This window comes from Fukomys damarensis, unplaced genomic scaffold, assembly GCF_012274545.1.
Source record: "Fukomys damarensis isolate Sample0158 unplaced genomic scaffold, DMR_v1.0_HiC HiC_scaffold_28, whole genome shotgun sequence".
In the NCBI taxonomy this organism is placed as follows: domain Eukaryota; kingdom Metazoa; phylum Chordata; class Mammalia; order Rodentia; family Bathyergidae; genus Fukomys; species Fukomys damarensis.
The window spans coordinates 26,911,514-26,931,509 of record NW_022900940.1 but is presented as its reverse complement, the minus strand read 5'-3'; the positions used below and the strand labels follow the sequence as shown (position 1 = coordinate 26,931,509).

General features: G+C 39.2%; 1 protein-coding gene across 6 annotated transcripts in view; it reads left to right on the top strand.

Annotated features, from left to right (window-relative positions):
- The window catches only part of Lrrc3b (leucine rich repeat containing 3B), an 88,872-nt gene extending 72,184 nt beyond the window's left edge, over positions 1-16,688 (top strand). For all 6 annotated transcript variants that reach the window (XM_010640171.2, XM_010640172.2, XM_010640174.2 and 3 more), the window contains one exon: positions 15,447-16,688. In XM_010640171.2, coding sequence (XP_010638473.1) covers positions 15,606-16,385 — 780 coding nt within the window. In that variant the 5' untranslated portion in view covers positions 15,447-15,605 and the 3' untranslated portion in view covers positions 16,386-16,688. The remainder of the gene's footprint in view (positions 1-15,446) is intronic.
- The last annotated feature ends 3,308 nt before the right edge of the window (positions 16,689-19,996 follow it).

Sequence of the window (19,996 nt, the reverse complement as noted above, 5' to 3'; positions counted from 1 at the left end):
TGAGACAGGGTCTCACTATGTAGTTGATACTGGCCTGGAACTCACTATGTAGCCCAGGCTAGTCTCGAACTCACAGCGATCCTCCTGCCTCAGCCTCCCGAGTGCTGGGATTACAGGTGTGTGCCACCATGCCCAGCTTGAATAGTCTTCTTAATTTCTAAAAAAATTCCATCTGTTTATAACAGTATTTGTGAAATGTTAAGTTAATAGTCTCTGTTGGTGTCTAGGAAGGAGGACTGTGAAGCTTATACAGAGATTTCTTTTAGTCTTAGCGGTCACCATTCTCTCCCCCAGAGAGTAAGGATGCTATTGCTGAGGTGATCATGTGTCCCTCTTTGCATAGAAAGTTCCCACTTTGAAATAGTTGTTCCAGCACAGTTGCTACCATCACTCTATAGATGCCTTCATATATGGGACATATTATCTACCCAATCCTACCATATTTTCTGTCCCATCCTCACTTTGGCCTGCATCTCCAATATGCACTATCTTTAAATGATAATTTAGTTTTTTGTATCTTAGAAAGCCTTTCACACATCAATGATTTCACCTCATACCTAAGGCCAAAGCAAAGATACACATCACTAGTGAAATTTTAAAGGCATCATTCATTTTGTTGAATAGAATTCTCTCTGGGGATACTTCAGAAATTCTGAGATTTGAAAAAAATTTAATTCTGCTAATAGCTGATAATCTTTCACTTTATTTAATTGTGATAATTTTTAATTTGACATTTTTTTTCTCTTTGGCTGCCAGGAAACTCAAAACTAAGCCAGACACTTGGCGTAGCAAAGGCTCTTAACCCATGTAGAAAAAGGAGCCCAATAGAAATGACTTCAATTTTCTTCTCTCCTTACCTCTAAATTAGCTTTCTGTGGCTGCTGTAACAAATTACCACAAACTTTGTAGCTAAAATAATACATATCTACTATCTTAGATTTCCAGAGGCAGAAGTCTGAAATGCGTTTCAAAGGCCAAATATTTATTTTTTGGAAGGCTGCATTTCCTCCACAGACTGTAAAGGGGACTCCTTCCTATTTCCAGCCTCTAAAAGCTGTTACTATGAGCATTTGTTGACTTGGGGGCCACATCACTTCAATCTCTACTTGAGCAGTTGTGCTGCCTCCTCCTGCTCTGTGTCTTCCCTTTCTCTCCTTATGAGAACACTTAAGAGTACATGGAGATCTCATCTGGATAATCCACAATAATCACCTCAAGATCCTTAACTTAATCATATTTTCCAAGTCTTTTTCCATAAAGTAACATTCATAGGTTCCAGAGATCAGAACCTAGATAATTTAGAAGCCATTTTTAAGCCTACCCAAATCTACCACTTGGCTCCCAGTGACTCGCCTACATCATCCTTGTAAAATATGTTCATCATATCCCTGTGACCCCTCAAAATCTCACCCCATTACAGAACCAACTCAAAAATCCAAAATTTCTTCTACTATCCTCAATTTAAATCTCCCAAACCTTATTATCTTAGTCAAAATGGAGAGAGTCTAGATATGAGACACACTGTGGGCAAACGTGTTTCTCTCTTTAAAGCATTCGTTCTACTATCCTGCATACAGCAGATGCACATGAAATGTTAGGCGCCATCAGAATCTTTAAGTAGCATCAGAATGATCTCCTTGTTCCTTTTACTCACTGTATACCATATTCCCTGTACCATTCCATGATTTGACCCATTTAAATCTCTGACTATAGACCATTCAGATCCTCCTTAGAATGATAAGGAAGATTAATGATAAATGAAAATTAAATTACTCTTTAGAAAAAACAAATCAGAAAAAGGACTGTCAGAATTGGGACATAATTCAGTATATATATGCTTTGTCATAAATGCTATACAGATATTACAAGAATCATTTCCCACCTGGAATATGCTTGAAAAAGAAAATGTGAGGCTCACTCCAAAAAAATTAAAAAATATATATTTTAGGAAAACAACTAAATACTAAAAACTATGTTAAAGCTTTATTTTTGGCCATTGAAAGTTTCTGAAATGCATTTCCTTAAAAGCATGAGACTTTTGAGGTGTATATTATTGATGTTATGATTTATTATCGATGTATTGGGTAAGTAAATTGTAAGGCAAGTCAATCTTGAAAATGTGAGTGATTTGATACACTCCTGGAATTTATTCCTTGGGAAACAGATTTGAATCCAACTTCTAGATGTTGGTTTTGGATCTGGACCCTGTGCTTTTCCCACCATAAGTGACTATTATCACAGCATCTACTGGAAGAAGGATAATGCAGCCTTAAAGGAGGATACGTGTTTTTCAAGGGAAGAAAGTGTTAACAGTTGTTCATCCTACACAGAATCACAACTGAATTCAGCATAGGTCAGGGCTTTCTGAAGGCAGCTTTGAAGCTATCCTAGTCACTGATGAGTCTTTGGGAGGTATATTTATGTAAATTATGTTTTAAAAGTTTGCAGAGCTTTATGTTGTAAATTCCATAGGCACTTGCTGAGAAATAATAATAGAGAAGCAGAAAGAAAACCAAGATCGACAGATTCCCATTTAATCTCCCCATAAATTTGCAGCATATTGATAATCATTATACACGTTAGACAAGACGTAATGGCATCTTTATCTTGTGCTCTAAGCCCACAGAGGGATGAAGGCTGTTTTGCAAAGTGGGTTTTTAAAAAATTGGCTTTCTCAGTGAATTCACGGATATGAAAAACTTTTAAATCCACCCTGGAGAACGATATCATTTAGGAAGCGGGCAGTGTGTTCAAAAGAGTCAGGTTTTTTCCGGTACATCAAGGGTTGACTTAAAAATTTATTGTGTGAAACTGGTTTCAAAAAAGGAAACTTGGTACCTAAACTGACAGAGTTCTGGAACAAATAGATTTCATGCCATCAAAGTTTTTGTTTCAGACTGGGCTTTAAGAAATTCTAACAGAAGAAGAGGGGGTGGTTTTGACTTTCCCAAACTTTGTAAGCAGAGATCAACAAAGAGCTGGTTTGACATTTGAAAGTTGGCACTTGTTCGCAGATTCTACATGTTCAAGAGTGACTGGTAAAAGAGATGTGTAAACCAATATATATTGAATGGAAACTTTTTTGGGCAGTATCTGGGATCTTTGCTCTGTCCTATTTACTGAATGAAAAGATGACTTACAAGTACTTCAGGAAGGGTAAGTTTGAATAGAAGATCTGAGGCATTTAGTAGAAAATATTCAGAAAAAGGATCACCCTACTTTGATTCTGGGACCATTTCATTCCACCTGAAACACAGTGGTCAATATTACCTATACCTACTGATATGGTAGTAACTCGTTTGGATATTTTTGTTTGTCTGAAAATAAGTGATTTCTTATAATATGACTTACCTTTTTAACTTTTTCATGAACCAGTTTAAGATGTTTTTAAAAAACTATTTAAAAAGTTAACAGATAGTGGTGATAATGGTGAGTGGTGTCATAACAATAGAAGAAAATAATCTTCAGGAAATTACCTGGAGTAGGTGTGGGTTGAACTTTAGATCTGTTTGGCAGTGGGGCTTGGTAAACTATGTGATTTTGAGCCAACATGTGAATCATGATAAGAAATTAGCTATTCAAGTAAGAATGAGCTTAGCATGTTTAAAGAACAAAAGAACTTAGTTATTGTTGCATGACAAATTACCACAAAGTTATGGGCTTAAAGCAGCATGCATTTATTTTCTCACATATTCTGTGGGTCAAGATTCTATCAGATTTTACCTGAGTCTTCTCCTTAAGATCAAACCTAAATTGTTATCACTGGCCAGTGCTCTTTTGAGGGGGGCGCTACTGGGGATCGAACTCCAGTCCTTGCACTTGCAAGGCAGGCAGTGGAACCACTGAGCAAAGCCCCTGGCCCTCTGGCCAGTATTCTGATCTGAGCTTGAGGTTCTGTCCCAATTTCAATGGTTGGCAGGACTTGTTTTTTTGCCCCCCGCCCACTGATAGGACTACTTGGGATTTCTTGCTGAATATTCACAGAGTTGCTTTCACTTCCTACGGGCTGCCTTCAGGTCCTAGCCATATGACACAAGATGATGGCTTGCCTCTTCAAGGCCAGGAAGAGACTCCTCTCCAGTCAGTTAAGACAGTCTTATGTAATGTAATTATGGAATGACTATCCACCATAGTTGCTATGAAAATAACTAATCAATAATGACTATCTCATCATATTTATAGGTTCTACTAACACTCAAGAAGGTATTATACAGAAGGTCTGCACACCGGTGCACAATTTTTATCATGACAAGCATCTTAGAATTCTGACTGCCACAGGCAGTGAGAGAACTCCTCAGTGAATGAGATACAAAATAAAATCAGAGAGTATGTTAATTGCTTTTCTTATTGCTGAGACAAAATATCGGACACCCAAAGTTAAAGAAGGAAAGGCTTATTTGGCTCACAGTCTGTAGAGGTTTCAGTCCATAATCGCCTGGCTCCAATGCAGGGTGGCATGGCAGAGAGGCACCACAGAGGACAAACAGTTCATGGTGAGCAGAAGGTAGCAAAGCAACAAGGACCACTACAGCTCTTTCTATCCCTTATATTTTGTCCAGGGTACTTAGCGTGGGTAGCGCTCACACCCTTAACCCTAGTGCCCTTGAGCCTAGCATTGCACCATGAATCAATCCCAGTGTCACACACTCTAGATCCAGCCACTTCTGAAGAAGCCTCATCCATGATTGCTTGAAGTTTTGTGGGGACATCTAGACATAAGCCATAGCAGAGAAAAAAGCTGGGGTCAGCCAATGTCGGATCTGCTCAGCCTTGGTAGGGAGTTTGGATTTTATCATAATGGCAGTGGAAAGCTGGTGGAGGGTTCCATTGTCCAACAGATTTTAGATCTCACGTCTCTTGAGATCTAAAATCACAAACAAGTCACATAACCTCCTGAAGCCTTAATTTGCATTTGTCCTCTTCTATGGTTGTTAAGATTGCCTGTCATGATGTATCTGTGACCAGAATAAAATACTACTTTTATCCCCTTCTCTGTTTCTTTAGTTTCTATTCCATTGATTGTCTTCCTCTAGTTCCTGAAAACTTCGTTCCAGCCCATAATTTTGTTCTTAGTTTAAGGTAATAGATTGTTCTTCCATAAACTCAGTTAATTTAAACCAAAGCAAAAATTAAATATGATAACTTGTCTCATCTAAAAGAGTGACTGAAACATTGAGTTTTATGTAACATCCACCTAGTCTCCTCTTCCTTTTGGTTTATGTTAAAAGAGAAATGGGTACTGGTAGGTAGCTTGATTTCACTTCTCTACCCTTTCGTTCCTTCCAACCCCCAGGTCAGCATAATTTGGTGTCAGCTGCTCTGGAAGGGAGAATGAGATGAGAGAATTCATGGTCTCTGGGCCTGACCTTTTGCTCCTGAGACTCTTTCACATGATGATCCCCTCTACATGGCTCCCTGACTTTGGTAGTAGACACATCCCAGATATCACTTCTCTGAATCTAAGCACCTGCCTCTTGTTTAGCTCAATGCCCCCCTCAAAGCTGCATGTAGTCATTTTTGGAGGAGGCTGGATCTAGGGTTTGTGATGCTTGGATAAATAGTGTCCCCTCCCTGAGTGCTGGTGTCACTTCCCAAAGGCCAGGTAGCACGAATGAAATATAAATGCAGGCTTTGTTGCTGCTGCTTTGCTGTTTTGCTGCCTTCTACCTGCTATGAACTGTTTCTCCTCTGCGATGGCCCTCTGCCATGCCACCCTGCCTCAGAGCCAGCCAACTCCTGCAAACTGTAAGCTGAAATAAACTTTTCCTCCTTTAATTTTGGATGTCAGATGTTTTGTCGCAGCAATGAGAAAAGTAAGACAAATTTTGGTACCAAAGAATTGGGGTCATTGCTATGACTGTACCTGACCAACCATATGGTTCAGAAGCATTTCAGTCTTCCACGTGGAAAAAGTTTGGAAAGGTTTGGAGATGCTGGCTAAAGAAGAAGCCCTGAAATGCTTTCAGCTGTCCCTGATGGGAGACTCTGCTTAGAGTTCAGAAGACCAGAATGCTGATAGAAATACTGCTGGTAAGGATCAGGAAGTTTCTATTGGTAAGAAGGACTGCATTAATTGCTGGACTCCAGACCATATGTGCTGTGCTTTGGCAGAAGTTTTGTCTGCATTTTGCTCCTGTCCAGAGGCTTTGCCTGAGATTAAATTAAGTGTGGCAGACTAATTTGTCTCGTGGAAAAAATTTCAAAGCAGTCTCATGTTGAGGCCATGGCATGGCTACTGTTGGGGATTTTAGCCAGATCTATATTGAAAATCAAGAGCAAAGAACCCAGAAGAATGATTCATAACATTTTGAACATTTTTGGACTGCAAAGATAGAGCATGTGAGAACCTGGGTGCTGAGAGGGAATAGGACAATAGAAAAAATGGCTTGAGTACATCACAAGAACCAGTAGGATTCCACCCTTAGCAACCTCAAAATTGCAAAGATGAAACACTTTTCTTTGAGAGGAGAACACTAAAACCCTATGTTCCAGAGTGGTGGTGGCCTAAGGAACTTGTTCCTTGTGGTTTGAGCCATAGCACTTAGCAATCCAGGCACTCAACCCCTAAATCCAAGGGATGAGGAGATATGGTTACTAATCCAGCTGCCCACAAACCTTGATGCCATCCACACAGTACTGGTTTTAGGTGCATGCATAATGTAAGAGTTGTGTCATGAAGGCTTCCATCCAGATTTCAGAAGAAGGCCTGGGAGGTCAGCCAGGGTGCCTCAGAGAGGGCAGCGTGTGAATCTGTGAGTGTGAAGGTAAAGGTACAGTGGAGACCCCAGAAGGTTGGAGAAGCCAGGTGCATGGGTCATCTGAGGAAAGCTGCAAGGAGGGAGCAGAGCTGGCCCAAGAGAGAATTTATGAACCTGCAATGACTTGCAGTGGTGCTAGAGTGGTGGAGCTACCCAAGCAAGCCCTTTGGGGTTCACATCTTGCCACAGATTTCCCTGGGTGCTGAACATGGAACTACAGATTTAATGTTTGCCCTGCTGGGTTTTGGTCTTGTTTTATTCTCATTCCCTTCTATTCGCCTCTTTGTACCTTTTGAATGGAAATGTCTATCTCGTACCATTGTATGTTGGAAGTGTTTGACTTTCTTTTCATTTGTGTAGGGACTCAAAGCTAAAAGTTTACCGTAAATCTCAGAAGATACTTTAGACTTGGACTTTTCAGCAGTGGTGAAACTGTTAATACTTTGTCTACACTTACAGATGGACTAAATTCCTTTCGCATAAAAGGATGTACATGAATCTTTACAGAGCCAGGGCAAAATGTTATGACTTGTGTCTAGAAGTCCCTTCAAAGCCTCATGCAATAGGTCGGATTTTATTTGGAGGTGGGAGGATGTAGGGTGTGTGATGCTAGGATCAAGGTGCCCTTCTTTGGGTGTGGGCGGCCCCACCCAAAAGGCAGTTAGCTTTGATGAAATATAAAGACAGGCTTGATTGCTGTTGCTGCTGCTTCACTGTTTTACTGCCTTCTCCCTGCCAAGAGCTATTTCTCCTCTATGATGCCCCTCTGCCAGGCCATCCTGTCTTGGGAGCCAGCCAACTATGGACTGAAACCTCTACAAACTGCAAGCCAAAATAAACACTTCCTCCTTTAATTTTACACGTGGGTTATTTTGTCTCAGCACCAAGAAAAGTAACTAAGACACTGCCCTTCAGTTTCTTTTTGCTGGGCTCTCTCTGCCCTACTAAAGAATCTTAAGGGACAGTGAGAGAGTATGCAAGATGCTCTTCCTTTGTGGTCCTCTTTTCCCTTGGTGACCATATCTGATGCATAGGAAATAGTTTCTCATCCCTTAGTGACAAACTCTGGGAGTACAGATTCACTCCAACATCAAAACATGTAACTCTAGAAGAACTCTTCCAGGTTCTTGTCCTAGGAGACTCTGTTCCCCCAGCTCCAGGGGTTGGGCAATAACTCTCTACTTGGGGATGTAATGAGATAGGTGCCTCTTTGAACCTTTTTATCCTTAGAGGCAAGATGATGTTAGGGTCACAGAACATGTGCCAGCCAAGCATTGTGTGACAATTTAACTCTTCGCATATATTCATTTAATCAGGAACTGTGCCTGAGCCTCAGTTTCATCATCCTATTAGATGGCTTCTTAATGAATTTCTGACATGTAACAAATCCCAGATAAATGACAGATATTTTATTATGAAATGAGAATGGATCCTAATTTGTTTCAATAAATATTTATTGAATTCTTACCATGAATAATGTGAGAATATAAAAAGCGGTAAGATTTTGACCCCGGCCTCCAGATCCTTGTAATAGGGTAGATGAGCTGATGTCCTTAAGGTAAACTGTAATAAATAATCAAGTAAAGCTAGGGTATTAGAGAAGTGAGCATCTACTGATTTCAGGAGCTAGAAAGAAACTAAACAAACAGTGAAGGGGATAAAGAAGCTCTCTTCACCAGGCATGGTGGCACTCACCTGTAATCCCAGCACACAGAAGGCTAAAGCGGGAGGATCCCCATGAGTTCAAGGCCAGGCTCAGGTGCATATGGAGTTGTAGGCCAGCCAGGACACCATGGTGAGACCCTGTCTCAAGAAACCTCCAAAATAAAACAGAAGCACCCTTCACGGAACAGTTCTGGATCTATACCAAGGTGGTGCTTGCTTTAAATGTAAGGACACTCTATTCCCCTGCTATATGCCAGCCAGCCTTACCAGTTCAGGTCACGGCCATCATCATTAATGGCCACCTAAATGGCGCACAGGAAAGATCTTCATAATTAGATTTGAAATCAGGAAAGATATTCACATCATAGATATCTTCAGTTGGGATAATTTCTGATAAATTTCATATTTGTGGGATGCAGTGCCATCCGTTACAAGATTTCTACCCATTTTTACTCATTGAACTTATTGGGATGCTATGGATAGAATGTTACTGTGATCTGATAGTAGGAGAATAAAAAGCAGCACAAATCTGGACCCAGCCCAAGCTTTTGTTCACTTCCAGAACAAAATGGTGGTTTGAACTAGGGAAAATGCCAGTGGAAAAATAAATCCAGGGAGATGCAGAAGGGAGACTGAAAATGAAACCTTTTCAAGAAATGAGAAGGAAAGAATGGGTGGTGTAAGGTATAGGGGGCGGTTGCTGGATGGAACTAAAAGATGAAATTTTATGATTTTATTTTTAAGAATGCTCAGTTTGAGGCCCTGACATGTGGTAGGTGGTTGTAAATGGAAATGTAGAACTAAACTTCATGGCAGAACTCAGATGTGAATGGAGGAATGTACTACAAACATGATTCAAAAGAACAGTGATAGAGAGAACCACCTGTTCAATACATCCGGCTGAATTATTTAGATCTCCACTCAATTTCCTTGATTGTTTTGGCCAGGAATGCACGGATTACTTTATAGAAAAATCTAGTACTATAAAGAAATCAGTCTATACTTTCTATGGTGGGGAATAATGCTATTCTGTAAGTATTGCCTCAAATACTATAACTTTAAATTTGATTAACTAAAACACCTAAATAAAACGAGGAGAAGGTTATTTATTCAGATTTTTCCATAGAAGGGAAATAGCCATAATACCTTAACTTAGAGACTCACAGGTAGGCAAGAAGTCTATAAGCTTTAGTCGAAAAAAGGAAGGTTTCGGATGTGCCTTGTCTGAAGGTCACAGGCATAGGGAGGTGGTCTCGGGCTAACTGGAGGCAGAACATCTTCTATCATGATTAGAGGTGCACATTTTTCTGCTTGGTCCAAAGCGGAAAGCAGAGACAAAATTAGAGAAGCTGCCATTTATTGATCAAGTTCTGGGTTAGTTGTGCTGATTGCCCCAGCGGTTGGGGTTTGCCTCCCTGTACTTGTTACCACCTTTTGGGGTCAGTTTTCTATTTTTGTAGGTTGTGCTTTTATATATCAAGGCTTCATCTTCACATATGTTCTGCTGTTCAAAATTCATTTTCTTCTCATCAGCCTTTGTTACTAAATTGTCACTGTCCATCTCATGTGTTGAAGACTTATCTTCTAGGCACTAAATTTGCATTAATTTTCAGCTAATATTGAGTCCTTTTACATTATTGTTTAAATCTTTATTATGAAATAAAATTCACTGTTATAAGAATGTAAATTCCCATAGAAGTGTTTTTCCTCCCACAATTCCACTGCCCACTCAGAGTTTATCATTATTAATAGTTTCTGATGTACCTTTGTTGAAATGATTATGCACATGTAAATATATATATATCTATAGTTGCATATTTAACCTTTATTTTTAGAAATCACTTAAAAATGGGCCTATACCATAAACACCTTTATATTCAAGCCGCTTTGGGATCATCTTTGGATATTTTTACATCAACACAATTTTGTCTTTAAATTTAAAAAAATTAATAGGTATATTTGTCAGCCTTCCCATAACTGGGACAAACTTCGTGACACACAGAGCTTAAGTAGGAGAGGTTTGTTTTAGCTCGTGGTTTCACGGTTTCAGGGGACTTAGTCCGAAGTCAGCTGGCTCCAAGGCAGAAAAGGCACAGCGGAAAGACCTGACAGAGGAAAGCTGCTTGCCTCATGGCAGCCAGGAAGCCAAGGGAGAGAAGGGAACGAGGATAAGAATATACCTTTGAGGTCACACCCTCAGTTCCTGCAACCAAGTCCCACCTCCTAACAGCACATTCAACTATGAAGTCATTAGTGGATGATGAGTACAGGGCTCCTGTGAACCGGCCACCTTCCACAAGCCCCACCTCTGAGCACACGAGACTGTGAGGGAACAAATGTTTGAAAATGCTTTGTTTTTCATACATTTATTGACACTAAATGTGCTTCCTAATTTTAAACAAGATGATAGATAATTTAACTTAAATTTATTTACTGACATGAGATAAGAATACTTTCATATGGTTTGTTTTTATAATCACATACATTATATAGTCATCTTTATATCTGCATGTTCTATCTATTTTTCTACTGGATCAGTTTTTTATTCTTTGCAAGTGCTCTTTGAATATATAAATATTTTTATATCACTACTTTGTTTTGCCATCTGTCCTTTGCTTTTATGTATGGCCTAGCTTTGTTTTACCATATAGAAGGTATGAAGTTGGGTTATTAAATGGTTGAATTTTTCTATGGGTTTGCCTTCTGTGTTGTGAGGTTGAAGTCTTTCTTGTTTTGCTAAATTGTTTGTTTGTTTGTTTTGTTTTGTTTTGGTACCAGGGTTGAACTCAGGTCCTTACGCTTGCAAGGCAGGTGCCAGAACTGCTGAGCTAAATCCCTGGCCCTGTTTTGCTTTTTAATCAAATCCTCCTGATTAGTAGCAAAGTTACATAAAATATAATTGGAAGATATTGGTGTATAAGGTACTTTTTGAATTGGTGCACTCAGCTATCTCAGAAGGACTAATAACATTTTTGGGGTTGGAACCCCCGAGTGGCCCTGAGTATTTATTAATGATGTAAAGAAAGAAATAGAAAACCACACAGAGTTGTTGGCCACTGAGTGAACTGTCTTCTTACTGAATGAACAGTCTGCTAAGTTCACTTCTTTCTTCTTCCTGGGAACAATATTTGACTGTGGCCACCAAGTCTCAGCATTAATTGCTTTAGCTCAGAAGTCTGTACGGAAGAAAACTGTGAGTAACATGAGTCCGGGAACAAAACGATCCTGCTCTGAGGCACAGACTACATGTAAGCACTGCGTTTAGAAATACCATGGCTTCCTGGTTGATGCATTTGAAGGATATAGTGCACATGGACAAGGTAGCCCAGTGAGTGGTTCGGTAATTACAGAGAAGGAGCTAGGAGATGTGAAAGATGCTGTTCAACTTGATCTGTCCTTTTAGGAAGTCTGATTCCTTTTTAGAAGGTCATATAGTGAGCACTATTGCTAATTTTGCCCTCACAGTGTGATGTTGGCCTTTCTTTATTTTTACCAACACTTTCTGAAGTTAGTAAGGAGGCTCTCTTTTCCCAGCAGCATAGTTGTATTCAAACTTGGTTCAAAACAGAGTAGAAATGAGGTTTTGGTTTCCAAGTTCCTATTTAGCATTCTCTTCTAGATGACACATAGTCCAAAGAATATCCACCTTTTTTTTTTTTTCCTTTGAGGTTCAGGTCCTTTTCCAACAGCTGCTGCTGATCATCAAGCTGTTAATCTCTTTAGAAATTAGTTATTCAGTATCAGGTAGTGTAGTAGAAGCCATTCTTATTGTCCCTTGTGCATATGACCTTAACTCCACCTTCAACCATTCTCTCTCTCTCCCTGGACATGTGTCTTAGCCCATTAGTCTGCTGAAGCAATAGCAATTAATTTTTTACAGTTCTGGTACTTGGGAAGTCCAAGATCAAGATTCCAGAATATTTGATATCCAGTGAGGTCCCATTTTCTGGTTCAAAGATGTCCATATATTCTCTGTGTGTCCACATATCAGAAGGGGCAAGGAAGTTCTCTGGGAACTCTTTTATCACGTCATTAATCCCATTCTTCAGAGTTCTGCTCCCAAAGCTAATGCCTCCCCAAGACTTCCCCTCTAAACACCCTCCTGTTAGAAGTCAGATTCCAATGTATGTTTATATAGGGCTCAAAAATTCATATCATAACAACACCCAAGGCCCAAGATCTCCATGTCCTGCATCTCTTTTCACTTTATCCTGGCTGAGGGTGAGGGACAAGCCCCAGCAGCCCAGCAGTTTAGACAATTATAGAAGCCTTTATTATCCTTTTATTAAACCACGCAGGGAGAGAATAAAATACTAGATTGTGGTCCAAAATCTTTGCATGAAGAAATTCTTTGCACTCCTAAGAAGAGTCCCCAGATGATGTGACCTATCTGGGACATAAGGGATTCCATCTCAAGATGGATCGCAATCTGATATTAAGAACTCTGTCCTAACCATTTCTTGTCTGTGACAACGATCATTAGAAGGAGTATACTTGAGAAACCATGACCAAGTAGAAAAGTCTACTTAGATAAAGTTCTATTCTTCCTTCTATCTCCCTGGAACTTGTCCTTATGGTGTTTCCCAAATCCACTGTGTTGATATGTAAAGCTAATCCTTATTTGAAGAGCCAAAGTTTATCTTAAAAATATTAATTAAAATTGTCACTACAGGGGATTAAAAAGCACAACTCGACTTCTCAGTATTGCTCTGTTTCATTCATACAACAGATATTTATTTAACTCCTCCAGTATGTGCAGCAGCACAGTGGCAGGTAGTGGGAACATATCAGGAGTAATCATAGTGACTGTAGCTGAGAAATACTGAGCTCTTACTAACTGCTAGGCATTGTGCTAAGTGCCTCCTGTGAGTTATTTCATAAAATTCTGCAATGAACCTTGTAATTAGGTGCTTCTATAATCTCTGTGTAAAGATAAGGAAAATGAGGCTTACAGAGGTTGAATAACTTACCTAAGAGCATATTGCTAGAGGGATTAAAGTTGGTATTCCACTTCATATACTTTCTACTTCTGATTGTTTCCTGTTATTTCTACATGAGGCAGAAATAAGCCCATGCCCTCATGGAGCATATAGTCTGAATTGGAAAATACTTACAGAAAGACTTTAAAATAATCTCAGAAGAAAAATGAAGTGTCTACCTCTTAGCAGATTTTAGTCTGATTACACATATTTAAGGAAGTTGGTGGGTTGACACAGACTCTCCTTCTCATCGTTAATCAAATTCATCCTACCCCCGTGTCTTTTTTCTGTCTTTGTCCGTGCATGTGTTGCCTTGTCCTTCTGTTCTTTTTCTTCTCTGAGAGTCCACATCTGTCTACTTTACCTCTCTCCCATCTAGATAATTAGTAGAGTCCCCAAATGCCATGCCATGGAGTTTGGGAGGAAAACATGGAAGAAGGGAACACTTTGCTGCAAATGAAATGAACTTCTGATGGATGGTTTAGTAAGCCTAGAGGTTCCTCTTTAGCATTCTTTGGTATTTAAGCGACACAGGATCCCAAAAGCACATCCACTCCATTCTGTTGTTGCTAATCTCATTTTTTTCAAGATTAACAACCCAGTTCATTATGTTTTCAGTTCACATTAATCATCTATTTTGCAAGTTTGGTAACATTTGGAGTCATTTCCCTCTGTATTTACCCATCTGGGATCTTTATAAAAGATAAGCTTGCAGAAAGTCATTTGGTGTTTGTGCAGAAAGTCTTTTGTTGCTCATTGCTGAAAAAAAAAAAAGAATGTTCTTCAATCAGAAAGGAAAACTGAAATCCAGTAGGGATTCCCTTCACCAGACAGAGGGTCCCCATACCTGAGCTCCATGAGGTCTCCTCTTGGAGCAAGAGCCGCAGCACAGATATTAGGCTGCAACAAAACGGCATCAGAAATCACTGAAAGCAATGATGCTTGCTGGATCCTAACTATACTCACAGAGCAGATGGGATTGTAAGAGAACTGTGGGGGTAGTGGGAAGAGATGCGAGATTAATGAGTCAGAACACTTTGGCTGGACTCCTGTCTCTACATCTACAAGCTGTTTGACCTTGGACAAATCATACAAACTCTATCCACTCATCTCCTCTGTGAAATGGTCCCAAAATGTGCCCATCTTCTCTATATCACAGCGTAGTTAATTATATTATCATCTCTGCTCTCTGCTGTTTAAGGAGTTTTATAGTCATGCTTTTATCATCTAATTTTGTAATTTCTGTGTCTTTTTCATCTATGTATTATTGGGAAAGTCTCAGAGGTTATATTTCTTCATTCTCTCCTTATATAGAAAAGTCTCTTAAGTATGTGTCATATTTGAAGATCTTCTGAGGAGGGAATGCATTGTTTAGAGAACATAGGGGATCCTTTGGAAATCAAGTTGTAAGCATCTCAGGAGGTATAATGTAGTCTCAGGAGGTGATAAGGAAGCAGTTCTTCTGGACTTCATTGTTTGTCTTCCCTTAGCAACATTCTGTTGTGATGGTTAGAATGCATTCACTTAATTCTTAAATCCAGAAAGATGTTTCTTCAGAGACAATATTCCCAATCAGGCATCTGCTCAAAAGCCATGACAGATATTCCTGTCTATGGTCATTAACCATGATATATCGGTATTATTTCTCATTGCTGCCCAGGTTCAGTGCTAAATTGCATTAATGTATCTGGTTACTGTAGAAAGACTTAATTAAACTTTATTTCTGTAAAGTTTAAGAAGGTTCCAGAGGAGGAATTGTAGAGATGAGAGAAATTGGAGCTATTTGCTATAGTTCTGCACAGCTGTAAACAAATTGACAGAATTTGGGAATGTTGTCATTTATTGACAGTTCTCTTTCTCGTAGCACCTGGGATTTGAGCAGGGGATTCCCATTACACAGATGATTCCCAGTGGCATTAATGGAAATTACCTGCATAACTAACTTATCTGCCCACATAGAATGCCCGATGTGTGAGAGCTCTTTTAATTGCAATGGACTTTGCACTGCAGAAGAACTAATTACATCTGCTTCCTTTTCCTGTAGGTTCCCAGGCAAGGACAGCAATAATGAAGAGATGCATGTGTTAGCTGCAGCCTTTTGAGTCACACACAAAGGAAATCAAGGTGTGGACAGAGCTGGAACCATTGCCACACTTGTTGGAATAAATGAGGAATGGACTTGTGATTATGCTGACATTCCAGCATGAATCTGGTAGACCTGTGGTTAACCCGTTCCCTCTCCATGTGTCTCCTCCTACAAAGTTTTGTTCTTATGATATTGTGCTTTCATTCAGCCAGTATGTGTCCCAAGGGTTGTCTTTGTTCTTCCTCTGGGGGTTTAAACGTCACCTGTAGCAATGCAAATCTCAAGGAAATACCTAGAGATCTTCCTCCTGAAACGGTCTTATTGTATCTGGACTCCAATCAGATCACATCTATCCCCAATGAGATTTTCAAGGACCTCCATCAACTGAGAGTTCTCAACCTGTCCAAAAATGGTATTGAGTTTATTGATGAGCATGCCTTCAAGGGAGTAGCTGAGACTTTGCAGACTCTAGACTTGTCCGACAACCGGATTCAAAGTGTGCACAAAAATGCCTTCAATAACCTGAAGGCTCGGGCCCGAATTGCCAACAACCCCTGGCACTGTGACTGTACTCTACAGCAAGTTCTGAGGAGCATGGCATCCAATCACGAGACGGCCCACAATGTGATCTGTAAGACTTCTGTGTTGGACGAACACGCAGGGAGACCATTTCTCAATGCTGCCAATGATGCTGACCTTTGTAACCTCCCTAAAAAAACTACTGATTATGCCATGCTGGTTACCATGTTTGGCTGGTTCACCATGGTGATCTCATATGTAGTGTATTATGTGAGGCAAAATCAGGAGGATGCCCGGAGACACCTTGAGTACTTGAAATCCTTGCCAAGTAGGCAAAAGAAAGCAGATGAACCCGATGACATTAGCACTGTGGTATAATGTTCAAATTGACTGGCACTGAAAGAAAGTAGTTTGCAACTGCAGTAGAATAAGTGGTTTACTTCTCCCACCCATTGTAAACATTTAAAACTTTGTATTTCAGTTTCTTTTGAATTATGCCACTGTTAAACTTTAACATAACATAATTTTAGTTTAGATGATCTACTCCTTCAACTGTACCCCTGGTGGTATATTCCTGAGTAAGCTACTATCAAAACATTAGTTAGAACCATCTCACTATTTAATAATGAAATTTATTTTTTTAATTTAAAACCAAATAAAAGCTTAACTTTGAACCATGGAAAACAGAGTGACTTATTGGTCAAGAAAACAGTACAGTCATTCCATTCACTTTAAAGAAAAACAGACAGCCCTGTGAACCGAAGGAGCCATCATGAGAGATTAAGCCTTATTGCACACTGGGGAGCCATCGATGAATTATTGACCATGTTAAGGATCTTTCAGACTTCAAAATATTGAACCTAAGCAAACCCAGGTGATTATACAAGTGTGGCAACCTGCTGATGTTGAAAAGTTGGAATGCATTTTGGCCTTTGCTTTTTAAAAGCCGGTCTTTCTAGCTATAAAGACTACATGATTATTTAGATTTTACTCTGTGCTAGACATGTTGAGAAAGAAAACTGACACATTTTCAGTCCTCAAGGTTCTTTCTGGTGGACAGGAATATGTAACAAATACATAATTAGCGATACTAGAAGGGAGAATCTTAATAGTCACACAACTTTTCACACAACTGTGTGAAAGCACTTTTAGGCATTTTGAAACTATTACTGTCTCTCAACCTTAAGTACAGAGGAGACAGTGACTATTACCTCATTTACATAAGAGATACTACAAATGAAAGTGATTCAAAGACTTTCCAGGTAGAACTTGAATTTGAACCAGATCTGTCTCCAAAGACTGAGGTTTTCTCATTATTGTCCTGTTGAGTTGGTTGATGGAGGTATAATTTACATGTTACAAAATGCACCCACATTAAATGTATAGTTCTGTGAGTTTTGAAAAATCTGTATTCCTGTACATCTGTCACACAATCAAGATATTGTGTCCATAGGTCAGAAGTAGGTGAGACCACATTTTTATCTTGGAGTAGGAAATCACGTTGTGGGGTTTTTCCTTCAGCTTTGAGACGCTATGACAGATGATCCTTGCCACTTAGGTTAGATCTCATGAGGTGAAGATGTAGCCAAAATTTAGATGCAGAAGGAGCAAAGGATAAAGGTACAGAGTGATAACTGGAATAAAGGAGTTTGTGTAGAGAGGACATGAGAGATACATCTGGAACCAAATAGTGGGGATGTAGATTTCAATTTAACGAATAATAGTAATTTATTATCAGATATCATTTATGAAACATTTGGCAGAGACCAAGAACTCACTTCAGATTGCCTTAATGTTTATAACTACCTTATGGGATAATATTTTGGGGATGAGGAAGCAGTAACATAGGAATTAAGTAGTTGATTCCGTATCTAAGTACTTACAAGAGGTACAGCAGATACTAAACCTTGGTCAGTCGACTGTAGAGTCTATGGAATTCTCAGCCACTGTACTGTACTGCCATGCTGTCTTATACTTTATACAGAGAGTTGCCGATTCCTCAGCCCGATGGATTGGCAGACTCCCATGTAATGGTTCATTCAAAACTAGCAGCAAAAAATAGCTGCTATAGAAGAAAAGAAAGTTGTATAGGAAAGATCCTCTCCTCTTTTTTCCCCACTAAGTTTATTGATACATCTTAGGTATATAATACAGACATTCATCTTTGGGAACTTGTACCTTCACATGATGTTTCTTGGTTCTTATTTTTTTCTCCATTCCCCTGCCCCCGCTTCAACTCCTCCATCCCTTCCTGTTTACAAAGACTTTATTCTCTCCTCTTTTGAGGTATATAATCTCCAACCAACATGCATTTATCTTTGAGCCTCCAAAAAATCACAGGAGCTGTGGCAAGTTACTCACAGTAAGGTGGCTATGCTAGGCCCATGACACACACTCCAAGGCCTAATAGTTTTTCACACCCTCTTTAACTCATCTAAAAAGTGTCAAATCCTGTCCAAAAGCCTGAGATAACTTCCATATGTGAATTCAGTACAGCAGTCCTAGAACTCCTGCACCCCAGAGAGAAGAAAGTCGGACTGTTTGCTTTTGCTTATTAGATTCCAGCACTTTCCAGGGAAGATGGAGCTTTGCTGAAGATTTAACGCCCCCTGGAGGACAACACTATAATATATCTTCGTACGTGCTGATGTAGAAAGATGCCCAACTGAATTGATTGCAGTTTTCCCCCAAAAGAACAGGACCATCAAGACTTTGCAAAAACAGTTATTTAAAACATTAAACAAATGAACTTTTATTTGAAAGTACATTTATCTTAGAAAAGCTTTCATAAATTATATAATTCATTCTAGATTGCTTCATCCAAAATAATCTTTATAGGGCTGGGGATTTAGCCCAGTGGTTTTGCCACCTGCCTCACAAGCAGGTCCTGAGTTCGATCCTTGGTACCAATAATCTTTATAACCTTAGTACTAAGAGCGTATTTTCCTGAAGGTCAATTGCATCAGTCAAGAAAAGAAAAAAAAAACTCTCTAGGAGTGTGATAGTCATATCTTTGTTCTGATGTGGGAACTTAGACATCTACATATTTAGTTTGCAGTTCTCCACATGCAGAGCATATGGTGTCACTGAACAGAAGAAACTCACTGAGGATCACATCTTTACAGAAAATAGCCAACATTCTAGCTCCCATTCGATGCCAGTTTGTATCTTGGTTCTCTAAACCCTGGCAAATGTTTATAATCACGGTAAGCTGCCTGTTTTGGGACTGGAAGTTTTTTGTTTAGCTTTTTTATTAGTTCATGTTGGGAGTGCATAATGATTCTATTCCTCATGGCAATCGGTACAAGTGCCTAACCCATCTGAATTCTTTCTTCATCCCCATTCTTCTCCTCTCTCTCCATCTCTTGGTTCCTTTCCCTTTTGCAAACAATCTATTGCCTTATTTCTTATTATCTATCATTTAGTTTACACTTTTTTATGAGTTTCTTGTATAAGAGAAACAAAACCATTAAGGTTTTGAAAATTAACTACCATCTCGTTATCTGAGGTACATACAACTTCCTAAATATTTTTAAAAACTGTGCCTTTTATCTCAAACGTTTCCACGGCAATCACTCTTTTAACCACAATATTTTAAATTTAAAAATACCTGGAATTTTTAATCTAATTTTTAACACTGTGCTTATCTTTGAAGCAAGAAAAAATCCTAAAATATGCCAATTCAACTAGAACATTTTTAAGAAAGTGATAAAAATTATGTAATGGAAGATTTAACATTTAAGAACACTTTGGCAAATTGTAGCACACTGATATACAAAATCTGCCAGGTATACACTGTTCTTTTTTCTGTTCTGATTCACTGTAATAATTCATGTCAAATCACAAGCACAATTCATACAGTAAGTTTGCTCATCTGGCAGATTTGTGTAATGGGAAATTCTGCTCAATTGAATGTTCAGGTCACTGAAGACAGGTGATATATTGGAATGTCAGGGCTAGAAGAGTCCTGGGGATGATTTCGTCCACTT